The sequence below is a fragment of the Canis lupus genome, chromosome 31 (assembly GCF_011100685.1).
Source record: "Canis lupus familiaris isolate Mischka breed German Shepherd chromosome 31, alternate assembly UU_Cfam_GSD_1.0, whole genome shotgun sequence".
Lineage (NCBI taxonomy): Eukaryota > Metazoa > Chordata > Mammalia > Carnivora > Canidae > Canis > Canis lupus.
The window spans coordinates 24,536,645-24,553,064 of record NC_049252.1 but is presented as its reverse complement, the minus strand read 5'-3'; the positions used below and the strand labels follow the sequence as shown (position 1 = coordinate 24,553,064).

Sequence of the window (16,420 nt, the reverse complement as noted above, 5' to 3'; positions counted from 1 at the left end):
CCTACAGAGCATGGGACCTAACATCCCCCAGAAGCTACCAAAGGGGCCAGATGATGCACATATTTTAGCAGGACCAAAATGCTAAAACTTGTTCAGTCTTTGTACATTATTTTAATAAAAGAACACAATGCTAGGATACATGGGTAGCTCAGGCAGTTAAGCAACCAACTCTTGATTTCTGCTCAGGTCATGCTCTCTGGGTTGTGAGATTGAGCCCTGTGCTGAGTTCTGCACTGGGTGTGAAGCCTGCTTAAGATTCTCTCTCTCCCTCTGTCCCTCCCCACTGTGCTCAATAAATAAATAAATGAACACAGTACTATGTACAAATAGATAAATCTTAAGTGTAAAATAGAAACAATGCAATAAAGAAGCTTTATAAGTTTTCTTTATTGAGACACCTGTCAAATTTAGACATTAGATTATTAAGGCATAGTGAGAAAGAAAAATACAGACTTTCCAACCTCATGATTAGTAAATTCCTTTAAAAAAATGGATGAGGGATCCCCGGGTGGCGCAGCGGTTTGGCGCCTGCCTTTGGCCCAGGGCGCGATCCTGGAGACCCGGTATCGAATCCCACGTCGGGCTCCTGGTGCATGGAGCCTGCTTCTCCCTCTGCATGTGTCTCTGCCTCTCTCTCTCTCTGTAACTATCATAAATAATTTAAAAAAATAAAAATAAAAAAAATAAAAAATAAAAAAATGGATGAAAGTAGGGGTGCCTTGGTGGCTCAGTTGGTTAAGTATCTGACTTTGGCTCAGGTCATGATGTCAGGATCCTGAAATGGAACCAAGTCTAGACTTCCGCTCAGCTCGAAGACTGCCTCTCTCTCTGCCCCTTCCCTGACTCGTGCACTCACACTCTCTCTCTAATGAATAAACAAAATATTTAAAAAATAACAAATAAAAATAGATGCAAGTGTAAGATACCAAAAGAGTGCAGGTCCAGTCTGCACTGTATAATGTAAGACACAATAAAAACTATAAGAGGGGTGTGTCTGGGTGGCTCTGTTGGTTAAGCATCCAATTCTTGTTTTTGACGCAGGTCATGGACTCACGGTGGGATCAGGCCTGAGTGGGGCTCCGTACTAGGTGAGGAGTCTCCCTGGAATTCTCTCTTTCCATCTGTCCCTCCTCCCTTTCTCTCTCAAATAAATAAATCTAAAAAAAAAAAAAAAAGCAATAAACTGTAATTAAATGTTAGAGGAACAGGAAACAGCTTTCTTAGACTATTACCAATGATCACATACTTGATATATAAACATTCTTTTTAGATAAAATTGACCAGTATGATTGCATGTACATTTATTTCACAAACTGTCAATGTATTAATTAATTAATTAATATTAATTTTTAAATTTTTATTTATTTATGATAGTCACACAGAGAAAGAGAGAGAGAGAGGGGGGGGGGACAGAGACACAGGCAGAGGGAGAAGCAGGCTCCACGCACCGGGAGCCCGACGTGGGATTCGATCCCGGGTCTCCAGGATCGCGCCCTGGGCCAAAGGCAGGCGCCAAACCGCTGCGCCACCCAGGGATCCCCAATGTATTAATTTAATATATACCTTGGACTGGAATCATCTACAAAGAAATAATGATAAATTATGACAATGATAAATTCTGAAAATAAACAATTAGTCCCAAGCCAAACTATGGTTAAAAATTAAAAGGATTATTAGAAAACAAAAGTGTGAGCAGGAACCATTGGCCACACATCTACTGTTATTTGTAAAAGTCATTCCTGTAAAAACAATTCTTAAGTAAAATTTTTAAAAATATTGTAAATTGCAAAATTTATCCCATAAATCCAAATTAGCTGAACTTGGACTAACAAAGTCAAAGCCACTGTTGTCACCTGCACATTAATTTCATAAACTGAATTTTAAAACAAAACTGCATTTGCTGCTGTGCAGACTGATAATCACTTTTATCCTTGATATCAAAACCGTTACACTTTTTTTTTTTTTAGAAAGCTCTATAATAAGATATTAGAGAAACCCAACAGATGTCATTTGTGCACCTCCATAAAGACTGCAAGGCAGCTAAGAGTTCATAGCCTCTAAGAACTGATGCACGGGTTACTTCCTAGTTACCTACCCCCTGCAACAATGATGACAACTATTTTGAATCAGCTGAACCCATAAAAATCCTGCAAAGGGGCACAGTGAGCCTTCCGTTAAGTATAATTTGGCAATCTGCTCCCATCAGGCTGGGGGAGGGACGGAGGCCTTAATCCTTAATGTCTTTTGTCATCCCCCCCTTTCCCCCAAATATCAAAGGTACAACCCTTCAAGGAGCAGAGCAGCCATAGGGAAGATCCTAGCTCAGCATGAAAGGGGAGTGAGTGACTGGCTTCCTGCAGACACCGGGTCCCCTGAGGCTTTCAAGTGCTCTGGTGCTTTGACTGACACCTGGGCCTTTCCCAGCTCCCGCAGCTTGAGAGCACCCGAGGGCTCGCTCGCAGGCAGCGCAGCCGGGAGGGCCCTAAAGGCGCTTCGCGCAGGCGCCGCATCTTCACCGACCTGTCCTGGAAATGCTAGTCCAGGTTGGGGGCGTTGTGGCGGGGAGAAGGTGGCAGGCTGCGGAACGTCGTCAGCTCTGAGCTCTGCGATTCCGATGTGGGCAGAGGCTTTGACCTGGGGCTGTAGTCCGAGAAACTGCGGACTCGTTCTTCTAAGTGGAGATCTCCCGCCGGGCAGGTGCTGCTGCGTTTGCCAGTTGGGCTGCCTTTTTTTTTTTTTTTTTTTTTTTTTTTTTTTTTTTTAAACCACTCGTGATCTTTTGGGAAAAAAGGCATCGGTGTATTCTTTTGGGATTTCCCGGATGTTGCTACAGCCTGGAGAATTGGTGGAATTTTGCTCCCTGGCATCAGAGGGGTGTAGTAGAGTACCTTCGCGTCTCCAGATTTCAACAAGGGAATGACCTCAGTGGAGGCTTAATTTTTCCTCCCCAGGAGCATTTGGCGTTTTGGATTTTGTAAATCTCTTCTTTCTTGCCCCCTTCGCTCCAATGTATAAATATATATGTACTACATTTTTATTAGAAAACATGATCCTTACACCAAATGTAGAAATAGCTAGATTTAAAACCCACCCATAAGTCTCCCCCCACCCCAAGACAATATTAAATTTTGGTTTTACGTTTTATTTTCTAGTATATTATTTTTACTTGTGTGTATATGTCACATTTTCTTTTTTTAAGCAATTAAATCATATTGTACATGCTGTTTTGTATCTGCCTCCCTTCATTAAACAATGGAGTTTAAATGTCTCCATGACATAGATTTTTTGGCAACGTTGTCATTGTATATGGCTGAGTGTACTGTAATTTAGCAATTCACTGTTTTGGTTATGGTGATGTGCTTTGAAGTGGTGGGGTTCAGAGTCCACCGTCAAGAAATAATCTTGAGATAACTTTGGTACAAGAAGGTGGCTTTATTAAAGCCTAGGGACAGGACCCGTGGGCAGAAAGAGCTGCACTGGGGTTGTGAGGAGTGACTGATATTTAATATTTGAAAACTCCATAGAGATGGGCAGCCCGGGTGGCTCAGCGGTTTAGCGCCTGCCTTCAGCCCAGGGCGTGATCCTGGAGACCCGTGATAGAGTCCCATGTCAGGCTCCCTGCATGGAGCCTGCTTTTCCCTCTGCCTGTGTCTCCGCCTCTCTCTCTCTCTCTCTCTTTCTCTCTGTCTCATGAATAAATAGAATCTTTAAAAATAAAAAATCAGACGTTCCTTAAAAAAGAAAAGAAAAGAAAAAACTCCATAGAGGCAAATGAGTCATCAAAGAAATCAAGGAACAGAAAATTAGGAGGAACAGTCTGAAAGTATGGTATCAGAGTAGTCCAGAGAGTATTTCATAAGGACACTCAAATTTCTGCCCCTACCCCTTACCCCACTGGATTTTTTGAAGCAGATCTCAGACATTGTTATCTTCTTATCTGTACATGCTTTAGTGTGTATCCCTAAAAGGTAAAGTCTTTTTTTTTAATATAGCCGAAATACCTTTATCACACCCCCAAAATTCTTGACAACTATTCTTTAATGTCACCAAATATCCAATATGTGTTCATATTTCCCCAATTATCTTTTAACAGTTTGAATCAGGATTCAAACAAGAGCCACACTTGCATTTGGTTGGTATGTCTTGTTAATCTCTTTCAATCTGTTCCCTTTCTCTTCTTCTCTTTCCTCTTCTCCTCTCCCTTCTGAGATGTATTTATGAAACTGATTGCTTGTCTTATAGACTTTCTTATATTCTAAATTTTGTTGATTGTCATTGTTCTTTAATAGCGCTCATTGCTACTAGGTTTGCCGTTATTTCTAGACCTTTTCAGGAGACAAAGCTTGAAAAAAAATACAAATACACATGCATATAATGAGTTCATACTAATTTTTCTATTTCAAATTTACAAATTTTATTTTAAAGCTTTTTTTTTTTTTTTTTTTAAGTAAGCTCTACACCCAATATGGGGCTTGAGCTCACAACACCAAGATCAAGACTGGCATACTCTACCAACTGAGCAAGCCAGGCACCACTATTTTAAACCTTTTTCATTTTATATTTGTATCTCTTAGTTCCTAATGGCATTAATATGATTACATATTTGGCTTTTAAGTTGAATATGAATTTAGATGAAAACTCATCCTTTTTCATGTAGAGTTCTATGAGTTTTGACAAATGCATACAGTTGTAACTATTACCTCAATCAAGATACAGAATATTTTCATCACCTCTCAAAATTCCACGTACCTTTATAATAATTACTTATTTGATTTGATTTCAGAATAATAGTACTGATATTATTATGCTATTATACTTATTAAAAATAGCTTACAGGGCAGCCCTGGTGGCGCAGTGGTTTAGCACCACCTTCAGCCCAGGGTGAGATCATGGAGACCTGGGATGGAGTCCCAAGTCGGGCTCCCTGCGTGGAGCCTGCTTCCCCTCTGCCTGTCTCTCTCTCTCTCTCTCTCTCTCTGTCATGAATAAATAAATAAAATCTTTTAAAAAATAGCTTACAAATTTTTGAAGTTCTTTTTGTTCATATGATATATTCCACAGAGATATATAGTCAAGTGAAGGTGCTCTGAAGTCCACTGAAATAATTCTTCTTTGTATTACAAAGCCATTAACTTTGTAGATGTATAGGTGTATTTGTTTCATTTCGCTTTTGATTTTTAGGGAGAGTTTTTTAAAATTTAGATTTATCTTTATGCCAAAATCATGTGAAATATTTACTTGACTCTGAATTGCAGTCTAAAGAATAAACTATATTCAGAGCAGAGCTCAGTAGAGGTGACCCATGGAGCTAGGAATCAGACATCTGAGGAGGATGTTCCTACCTGCTGCTGTTACTGGTACCCCTGAGGTGCACAATAAAGGTGACTGATTATTGAAAAAGCAATGAAGATTGAAACCGACTGCCACCTAAAGGAATTAACACTGCTGGGGGCATTGCTGCTAGGATGATGCTAACAGAATGGAGCAAGTCACTTTTTCTAGTCCCCACTGTGGATGGCGCCTAACAGGAAGCCAGTAGAATAAAGGAGAAATAGTTTGCAGAGTTTTAGAATGATCAAGTTGAGTATAAAGGGGTGAGTGTGTGGACATGAGAATACAATAACCAGCAACGTGTGATTATGTTTTTCTAGCGTCATTGAGAATCAAAGTCGCTTAGTACAAGATCTGTACATGTCAGATTTTATTAGACTTTTCTAAAAGCTACCCTTAACATTTTGACATGAAGAGGAGGAGGGATTGGGTGCCTGGGTGGCTCAGTTGGTTAAGGGTCTGCCTTTGGCTCAGGTCATGATCCCAGGGTCCTGGAGTTGAGTTCGGTATTGGGCTCCTGGCTCAGCTGGGAGCCTGCTTCTCCCTCTGCCTGATGCACCTCCTGCTTGTGCTCTGTCAAATAAATAAAGTCTTTTAAGAAAAAGAAAAAGAAGGAAGGAAGGAAGGAAGGATGGATGGATGGATTTAGAGAATATCGCCTAGAGCATCTCAAATTTCAACACCACCTGGGAATCTTGTTAAAATTGCAGAAATCTGGGGCTCCTGGGTAGCCCAGTCAGTTAAACTTTCCCCCTTGATCTCAGCTCAGATCCTGATCGCAGGGTCGTAGGTTCAGGCCCCTAGCTGAGCTCCAGCCAGGCTCGGCATGGAGCCTACTTTTAAAAAAATGCAAAACCTGCTTCAGTAGTCCTGAGATGGACCTGACAGTCTGCTTTTTTTTTTTTTTTTTTTTTTTAAGATTTATTTACCTACTTGAGAGAGAAGGAGTGGGAGGGGTAGAGGGAGAAGGTGAGAGAATATGAAGCCCCCCCCCCTCCCCCCGCCGAGCACAGAGCCAGAGGCGGGGCTCAGTTCCATGACCCAGATCAGGGCCTGAGCTGAAACCAAGAGTCCAGTGGTTTAACCACCTGTGCCACCCAGGGTCCCCTCTGCATTTCTAATAAACTCCCAGGTGATGCTCATGATTGCACTTTAGGTCAAACATTTCCTGTTTCCACTGCCACGTCATTCTTCTGCTACCCTTATGTGAAAAAGCTCCTACCCGCTAAGAGGGGAACGGACCGCACTCCCGGAACGCGGGGAAAGACGGGGTTTGAAGCCTCGGCGCTCCTACTTGGCCTCCTACTGGGCACGGATGACGTCACTCCGAAAGGCGTGGCTCTAGCTGTGACGTTTCCGGCGGCGGCTGGCGCAGGCCCCGGCGGGGGGCGGGAGCGGAAGTGGGGCGGCGGGAGGGCGGGGTGGGCGGCGGAAGGGGAGGGCCGCGGAAGTCGCTCTCGTCGGCCCTGTTCCGGCGCCGGGGACCGGAAGTTGTGGCCCGGCGGTGTCAACGACGGGGCTGCGGGCCGGGAGTGCGGCTGACACCGCGACCATGGGCGGGAAGAACAAGCAGCGGACCAAGGGGAACCTGAGGGTGAGTGCGGAGGGCCTCGCCGACCGGGGAGCTCCGGCCTCGCAGCGGCTGGCTGCACCACGCGCGCGTCCCGAGGGCGTGCGGAGCGCGGCTGCCGGGAGGCGTGTGTGTGCGTGTCGAGTGTGACCTCTCTGTTGTGTGTGTGCGTCCCCGCGGACGGGCTGGGTCGTGTCTGAGCAGATGGGGGGTTTGTGAGAGGAGAGGTGTTCCCGGCCGGAGCTGTCTGCAGCCGGGCACACACCTCGCGGTTTCCATTAAGAGATGGTTCAGTATCCGCTTCAACTGGAAGGTTACCTGGTCGGGGCTGGGTGGGGGTGGGGGTGGGGAGGTGGTGGTGGGTGGGACTGGGGAGCCAGGGAGTTGGGTAGAAAGCACTTACAGTGATCCTGGTGTGCAGGACATCTCGGATCATGTCACTCTTTTGCTCAGAAACCTGCCGGGGCTCCCCAGGATTGCTCGCGGTAGAGGCCAGATCCCTCCTAACGATGGTGTGTGTACATGGCATGTGGTCAGGCTCCGGCCCCTTCCCGTCGCTGGCACCATCTTCAGCTTCCTCCTGGCTGTCTCGGTCCAGCCACACGGACCTAACCTGCTCACGGAGCCTTGACCTTGCCTGGCAGGCTCCCCGACGCTCTTTTGTTCAGGTGGCTACCAGTTTTGCCAGGTAGACACCCCAGTAAGGTCTGTCTTGACCGCCCTATTTTAAATTGTAGCCCTCCTCCCGCTTCCTGTGCTCCTTTCCTGCTTTGTTTTACTCCTGTGCACGTCAGGATTTTTTTCACACGCCGTGTAATTTGCTGTCTCCCTTCATTTGCGGTCTTGCTTCCCTGGGATGTGAGTATTACGAAGGCAGGTGTTTTTGGTTTTGTTTTTGTTTTTTTAATGAAAGCTGTTGTTGTCCTAGGGGCCTAGAACAAGGACTAGCATATAGTAGAAACCCACTAAATACATGTTTATTTCATTTTATTTTATTTATTTATTTGAGAGAGAGAGAGAGACCACAGAGGGGGAGCAGCAGGACAGGGAGAAGCAGGCTTCCCCACTGAGCCAGGGAGCCCACAATGCTGGGCCCCATTCTGGAGCCCCAGGTCACGGCCGGAGCCAAAGGCACACGCTTAACTGACTGAGCCACCAGGGGCCTCTAAACACTTCCTTTTTTTTTTTTTTTTTTTTTAAGATTTTATTTATTTATTCATAAGAGACAAGAGAGAGAAAGAGAGAGAGAGGTAGAAACACGGGCAGACGGAGAAGCAGGCTCCATGCTGGGAGCCCGACGCGGGACTCCATCCTGGGTCTCCAGGATCACACCCTGGGCCAAAGGCAGGTGCTAAACCACTGAGCCACCAGGGATCCCCCTCTAAACACTTCTTTAAAGAAGACTCCAAAGTGGATTAAACCTGTGATTTAGGGATGTTATAATGGTATATTTTTATGGTACCAGGTTTGTTACGGCACAGTCCAGTTTTATGGGAGTGCATTTTTCTCCCCTTCTGGTCAAATTCTAGTGAAACCAGTATAACGATTTCTTAGATTAGTCGCTTAATCTGTCATTAGCAGATAGTACCAACAGTAATAATAGTAACTTGCCTTGTGCTGGTACTGTGTTAAGCACTCTACTTGCATTCTCATTTAATTTTAATTTTTTTAATGATTTTCTTGTTTTATTTTTTAAAATATTTCAAATATGAGTAAAAGTTGCAAAAATATTAGACTGACAAGCCATATGTTCTTAATCGATACTCATCAATTGTTAATATTTGGTCACATTTGTTTTCTTTATCTAAATATATGCATTTTGCTGAACCATATGAGAATTAGGTGCATACATCATGACACTTAACTCCTAAGTACTTCAACGTGATATTCTAAACAAATGCCATTCTTCTTCATAATCATGAACAGTTAAACATCCTAGAAAATTTAACTTAAGTATAACACTACTACTACTAATATATAACAATGTATTTAGATTTCTGTAGTCATCTCAATAAGGTTCTCTTTAACTTATTTTTAGATACAGCATGTTTAAAAACACCTAAGATCCAATCAAGGATTGAGTGATTCCATTCATTTAATCATTTAGCTCTCGGTAGTTTTCCAGTGGGGCTTGCTTGCTTGCTTTCTTTTTTTTCTTTCTTTCTTTCGTTTTTCTTTTGAGGGCACTTGTTTTATGACAGGGACAATTTGGAAAAGTCTAGGCTAATTGTTTTCCTTAATTGAGAATTGTCCTATTGTTCCTTATGGTTAGAAATTGAGGTTACACAGCTTTTGATAGAAATGCTTCATAGATGTATCATTGTCAATGCATCAGAATATACATGATGTTTCTCCCATTATTGGTGTTATTTAATCACTTGGTTAAGGTGATGTCCTTTGTAAAGTTGTCTTTTTCTATCAGCTATTAACAGATAACATGGGGAGTGGTATTTGAGACTGGAAATAATTTGCTCTTTCACAAACTTTTACCTAATGGTTTTAGCATCGTTTGATGATTCTTGCTTGAATCAGTTTCAATGGTTTAAAATTTTACCTTTAATTTTGACAACCCAAGTAATGACTTAGTTACCTTTTTCTCATTTTAAAGATGATGGTACTGAGGCTTAGAGAAATTAATTTACCTAAGCTCATGTAGCCAGGAAATTTCATTGTTGAGATTTGAACTTCAGCGTGGCAGTCTTTCATTCAATGTAAGACTTTGAATACTGAATGCCATGTGTTCAAAGAGATGTTTCTTATTCTCGAACTGTTAGTGTAATGATAGATATGTAAGTAAGCAAATGATTATAATATATTTAAGAATTATGATATAGGTATGAGTAGAAAGGAAATGGAGGAACAGAAAAAGATGGTAACTGACCTGAGGGAGCCAAGCATTGAAAATAACTGTGTGTTTAGAAGGATGAATAGGAGTTTGTCAGGCAAATGAACAGGAAGAAAAGGTTTTTGGGTGGAGAGAAAAGATTACACAAAGATCAGATATTGAAAGACAACATATTCAGAGAACTGTGAATTCACTTTGGGACTAGAACATAAATGGTGGTAGCAAAATGGGAGAGGAGAGTAGGAGATGTGACAAGGAAAGAAAAGTGTCAGGAGATAAACCTGGGAAAAGCTAAGACCAGGTGGGGAAGGATCTTGTAAGTCTTCCTGAGTTTGATCTTTAAACTGTAAATTCAGGATTTCCACCTTTAATACCTCTAGAAAACAGGCACAAAAGAATGAAGTAGTAGCATAAGAAAATTAGCTGCCAGATAGAATCAAGGTCCTTAATTTTTGAACTGTGGGTATAAGCATTTAACATACAGTAGAGGAAATACTAAGAAACAGTAACTGTATTTTAAACTCAGAGTAGACATTGAATAAAGGATACAGTTAGTATAAAATAATTTGTTATTTTAAAATAGAAGTTGGAAATCGGATACTTTTTCTTCTACATGTAATTATCACCATCAGTCTGCTATTTCAGGTCAGTTCAGAATTCAGCCTTGACTCCTTTAGCTTTTTTTTATTTTTTTATTTTTTTTAACACTCCATGCCCAGCATGGAGGGATGCTTGACTGACTGAGCTACCCAAGTGCCCCTTGGCTCCTTTAGCTTTTAGCATTAATTAATTTTTTATACTATTTCATTCTGTTTTATAATAAAAGTTTATAAACGATGTTATAGATAAAATTCTGACGTCCTAATGTCATCATATTTAGTTTTCAGTGAATTGCATTACAATTCACTAACTTCCTTTGTAGCTGTTAATTCATGTACCAGTATTGAAAAGGGTGAACTGAATAATGTTAGTTCATTTTAATACAGTTCCAAAATAGAGAACCTTTTTTGAAATTAGTCTTAAATGCTACTGTTTTGGGAAAAAAATGTAATTCAGGTTATCATTTTCATTTCATACAAATTAGTTCTTGACAAAATAGTTTCCCAAACACAGTTTTGCTAGATAGGAGCAAATTGAATCACACATTTGGGAAACCCTTTCAACCACTCTTAGAAAGAAATCAGAAACAGGTGAATTAATTAATTAGCTTATTTTTAAAGGGTTAGTAATGTCATCTTGGACATTGAAGTAAGGCTTTTTTTTTTTTTTAAGATTTTATTTATTTGCTTTAGAGAGAGAGGGCTCAGGAGCAGGGGGAAGGGCGGAGGGAGAGAGAGACTCTCAAGCAGACCCGGAACTAGATGTGGAGTCCCACATAGGGCTTGATCTTATAACTCTGAGATCATGATGTAGGCCAAAACCAACAGTCAGAGGTTTAACTGACAGCAACCCAGGCGTCCCAGAGGTATTTTTCTGTTAGATGGCAATGAGTGTGTTAACTTTCTTTCAATAGTTTAATTTTGTTTTTCCACAACCAACCCCTTAACTTTTTGCACTAGGAAGCTACTATATTGAGTATCCATCTAACATACTACTGACCTTGGTTCAAAAGAGTGTATCTTCTATCCTGACCACTGTATTGACTTTATGTCCAGAGTAATGTCTATCATTAGAGCTGAAAGAAGTTAAGATAATTTTGGATATGTGGAAATAAGTGTGTCTGTCCTAAAGGAACTCTTAGTTTTAGAAAGAGCTATTATTAGACTTGTACCATGGTGGTGGTTTAATAAATACTTGTTGAATGGTTGAATGAAAAGATGTAATTCATGTATGAATTAATTTTATATCATATACTCTTTTTTTTATTTTTTTTTAATTTTTATTTATTTATGATAGTCACAGAGAGAGAGAGAGAGAGGCAGAGACATAGGCAGAGGGAGAAGCAGGCTCCATGCACCAGGAGCCCGACATGGGATTCGATCCTAGGGTCTCCAGGATCGCGCCCTGGGCCAAAGGCAGGCGCTAAACCACTGTGCCACCCAGGGATCCCTATATCATATACTCTTTATACTCTTATACTCTTTATATAAATTTGGAAATAAAAATTTTATAAAATAGTACTTTTTTTTTTTTAAGAATTTATTTATTCATGAGAGACACAGAGAGAGGGGCAGAGACATAGGCAGAGAGAGAAGCAGACTCTTTGTAATGAATCCAATGCAGGACTCTATCCCAGGACCCCAGGATCACACCCCCTGAGCTGAAGGCAGAGACGCTCAACCACAAAACTACCCAGGCATCCCAAAATAGTACTTATTCTTACCATATGTGATGCATTCTGAGTTTTAAAGTTTTATTCTGTTTTGGTTTTTTTTTTTTTTTTTTTGGAAAGGCTGTTATGACCCATTAAGTTGATATCATGAGCTGCTAATAGATTGTATCCAATTTAACAAACATTGTTCTGATGTTTAGCAGACCAGGAAATAACTCCTAGGATCATTATTGATAGGTTCTTTGTGATGGGAACGTTTCAGTAGGTGAAATCTTAGGCTGGAAAATAAAAAGTTCTCAAATAAAAGCTTGTTCCTCAGAATTGTCAAAGACAAGTCAAAGTTAAATTTTGAACTCTTTCTGACTTTTTCCCCCCCAACTTTCTTATCAGCCTTCAAACAGTGGCCGAGCTGCAGAACTGCTTGCCAAAGAACAGGGAACAGTTCCTGGATTTATTGGTTTTGGAACATCTCAGAGTGACTTAGGCTATGTTCCTGCTATTCAAGGAGCTGAAGAAATTGACAGTCTTGTAGATTCTGATTTCCGAATGGTGCTGCGGAAACTTTCCAAGAAAGATGTCACCACAAAATTAAAAGCAAGTTTTATGTTTTCTGTAAAAATGATCAAGAAAATCCTTTTGTTAGAGCGAAATGTCATTAGTATATTTTATGTAAAGAAAAATAAGCAATCATAAAAAAAAAAGAAAAATAAGCAATCATTTATCACTAATAAGTTCTTTTACTATTGTACTTTTTTCTGATATATAGACTTAAGCTTAGTCTTATCTTTTCTGGCTTATAAATTAGTTTATTGTTCTGCACTTATTTGAACCACTTTGGAATTCTGACTACAGTTTTTCCCATTAGGGAATGTAATTTTGACCCTATAATATTAAATTGAATATTTTGTTTGTACACACTTTATTTTATTTTTGTATACGTTTTATTTTTTTAAAAAACAGAAAAGTTTCTATTATAGTATGCTGTGATGGAACTTTTCAGGTTAGTCCCGTAAGGCATAAACAGAAGCAGCGTATTCTCCCTTTACGTGAAATAGGCTAAGCTTTTAGAACAGGATAAATATAATCAATAGCCAATAGTGTGACTGTTGATTCTTAGTAATATCACTAATTTATTTTTAGGCTATGCAGGAATTCGGAACCATGTGTACAGAGAGAGACACAGAAATTGTAAAAGGAGTTCTTCCATACTGGCCAAGAATTTTCTGCAAAATTTCACTTGTAAGTATTAAAAACTTGTAGTAGTTTGTTTTTGTACAGTTTTTGAAGTCATGAGGACTATTAAATTTATATGATTGCTTTTGGTGAGGATGATAAAATGTTATGTCAGTATTGTTATGCAGATTGAATCATGTTTTTAAGGTATATTGAGAATCTTTTTTCAGAAATCAGGTAATTACTGGAGAATTACCTAGATACTTTCTAGTTAGAGTAAAATTGAACAGTTTAATTTCTTTGGATATTTACTGCGGAAGAATGAGAGTGAATTGCCCAATATTCAAGGCCTGACCTTGAGTCTATCTTGAAGAGTTTTTATCTCATTGCAAGAAGGGAAAAAGAAAAAATGAACTTTTTCACAATTTTTGAATTTACTAATTTTAGTTTAGCTCTGCATATCGGTGGATTCTTATTAATGGGTCATCATAGCATATTCAGAAATGTCTGTATTTTTATTCTTATGGGGTAGAGCTATTTTAAATCATTTTATATTTTCAATAGGATCATGATCGCCGGGTTCGAGAAGCCACACAGCAGGCTTTTGAAAAACTTATTCTTAAAGTGAAGAAACACTTGGCTCCTTATTTAAAAAGTTTAATGGGCTATTGGCTAATGGCTCAGTGTGATACTTACACACCAGCTGCATCTGCAGCAAAAGATGCCTTTGAAGCAGCTTTTCCGCCAAGCAAGCAACCTGAAGCCATAGCATTTTGTAAGGATGAAATTACAAGTGTAAGTTCTTGGAACTGTCCTCTTTTTTTTCCCCACAAGTATTTAGGGAACATGAGGCTTATTATAATGATAGCTCTTTTACATGGTATTGTGAAGGAATAGCTAAGTGAAATATTCCTAATGGAAGACAGTTTTTAAAAATGGTATTTAATAAAACTGACTGGTTTTGATTTTTTTTTTTTTCTGGTTTTGATTTTTAAACATAATATTTTATTTTATTATTATTATTTTTAAAGATTTTTATTTATTTATTCATGAGAGACACAGAGAGAGGCAGCGATACAAGCAGAGGGAGAAGCAGGCTCCATGCAGGGAGCCTGACATGGGACTCGATCCCAGGTCTCCAGGATCAGACCCTGGGCTGAAGGTGGCACCAAACCGCTGAGCCACCTGGGCTGCCCCATAATTAACATTTTAGATTGAATTTTTCTAAGTTATTTAAATTTTTCGTCCTTAATTTATAACTTTTAGTCATAGTACCAAAAAGATTTAAGTTTATGCTTTATGTTACATGATCTGAAAAAAGAATACATCTAAAAAATCTAAATTTACTTTCCCCATATTTCCATATTGATACATGTATACAGATAAACTTCATTCTTTTTGTTGGCTTTATGATATAGATGTACAACAGTTTATATAACTCCTTTTATATTAATATGCATCTGAGATTTTCCCTCTGTTTTTTATTATAACAAATACTGCTTCAGTAAACATTCTTGAACAGATCTCCTCAGACCCTGTGGGAGTGATAATAGAATTTCTAGTAAGCATATGTTGGGTCAAAGGATAGGAACATTTAAAATTTTCATGGATACTGATAAATTGCCCTTCAAAAGGCGATATAAATTTATATTCCTCTTAATGATATAAAGGTCTCTCCAACACATGGCCAGCACTTCTGCGAGACTGGTATCAGCCATAACTTTTTTTTTGTGGCTTTCAATTTGTGTCTTATATTGTCCTTCTTCATTTCTGTTATTCCTAATATATGGGCTGGAAAAACCAGACAACCAAGCTTATTAGTATTCTCTCAAGAAATCAAAGTAGATGGACTGTGAGAGAAGAGAGGAATTGAAGATTTTTAGAATTCATGGATTTTTAGAAATTCATAGAAATTCAAAGACATTCATTCCTTTATTTAGTACACCTGTGTTTCCATAACACCCTGTGTACAATATTTTCTTAAACATCCTCTCTCCTTTCAATTATCCAGCCTTCCTGTGGCTTCCCATTATACTCACAAGTCCAGATTTCTTATCCTGGCCTACAGGACTCTGCATGGTCTGGTCCCAGCTTACCTGTCTCATCTTTGCACCTAACATCTCTCCTACACACATACGTGCATTCTAGTTCCCCATTTGAGTTCTTGATTCTCCCATTCTTTATTTTTCAGTTTTACCAAGTTTGTTTTTCTAGGGACAGGGTTTGTAGCTTTAATCATATTCTCAAAGGGAGTTGTCTAATCCAAGAATCATTGGTTTATTTAAGTATTGTGAGAATGAAGTATGATGAGTTATGATACTAAGAGTTTTAGAAGATGGAGTTTGAGACAACTAATTTGGCTGTCTATAGTTTTGCATATAGTATTATAGTATTATATAGTATTATATTGGTTTTTTTGTTCTTGGTTTTGTTATGGATGGATAATTGATCATTGAATATGTGGATTTTTCCTCTATTATTTCCCCTTTACTTAGTTATGTCACAGTTCTTACAGATAATGGGTTTGAACTTTCCCAAGTTCAAAACCAATTTTTTAGAGAGGAGTTAGGCAAATGAAGACCAAAATGTGAGATTTATAAACATTATGTCATACTGTCTATAAGAACATGGGCTCTGAGTCGTAACATTGGGTTCTAGCCCCAACTGTGCCATTAGTTATTCGTGTGACCTTGGGCAAGTTTCTGTGCCTCCATTTCTTCATTTATTAAAGTGGAAATTAACTTGTACTTCATTGAGTAGTTGTGAGGATTAACTTAATGGATGAAGTGTGCTCAAATCAATACCTGGCTTGTGGAAAAGCTAAATAAATGATAACTATTGTTACTGCTGATAAAAGCAGTACTAGAACAGTAGGTTCCCTAGTACTGCGCCCTGGTAGTAGGCAGGCTTACTCACTTTGAATGGAGCCTTAAACTTTCCTCCTTGATGAAGCAGAGCACACACAATATGTGTTGTCCTGTTATGGGCAGGGAGGCTCTCAGAGGGGAAAACAGCCTAACTTCTCTCCCAAACTTAAAACTCATCGGTGATTCTACTTCACTGTTGTGTACAAGAGGGATAGAGGAGCGAGAGACCAGGAGTATTTAAGGGAAAACTCTTCTTGAAGGTACTGAAGATGTTCAGAAGAAGTACCCTCTCTTTCTAACTGCAAAAGCAGTCAACCTTGGGGATTGATAGGGAAAGAAAAATTGTTACCAATTGAACTTTA

At 39.6% G+C, this 16,420-nt stretch overlaps 1 protein-coding gene and 2 long non-coding RNA genes across 3 annotated transcripts in view; 1 reads left to right on the top strand and 2 right to left on the bottom strand.

Moving 5' to 3' along the window:
* Positions 1 to 4,020: 4,020 nt before the first annotated feature.
* On the bottom strand, positions 4,021 to 5,309 carry LOC111093423. The gene is made up of 2 exons (XR_005382238.1): positions 5,020 to 5,309; positions 4,021 to 4,342 (listed from the first exon to the last, which is right to left on the bottom strand). It is a non-coding gene; the product is annotated as an uncharacterized LOC111093423 (long non-coding RNA).
* Positions 5,310 to 5,677: 368 nt separating this feature from the next.
* On the bottom strand, positions 5,678 to 6,736 carry LOC119867050. The gene is made up of 2 exons (XR_005382237.1): positions 6,554 to 6,736; positions 5,678 to 5,904 (listed from the first exon to the last, which is right to left on the bottom strand). It is a non-coding gene; the product is annotated as an uncharacterized LOC119867050 (long non-coding RNA).
* Positions 6,737 to 6,767: 31 nt separating this feature from the next.
* LTN1 (listerin E3 ubiquitin protein ligase 1) overlaps positions 6,768 to 16,420 on the top strand; it is a 66,875-nt gene continuing 57,222 nt past the window's right edge. The window contains exons 1-4 of the mRNA XM_038581288.1: positions 6,768 to 6,925; positions 12,409 to 12,612; positions 13,159 to 13,257; positions 13,756 to 13,986. Of these exons, the coding sequence (XP_038437216.1) occupies positions 6,884 to 6,925; positions 12,409 to 12,612; positions 13,159 to 13,257; positions 13,756 to 13,986 (576 nt within the window). The 5' untranslated portion in view covers positions 6,768 to 6,883. The remainder of the gene's footprint in view (positions 6,926 to 12,408; positions 12,613 to 13,158; positions 13,258 to 13,755; positions 13,987 to 16,420) is intronic.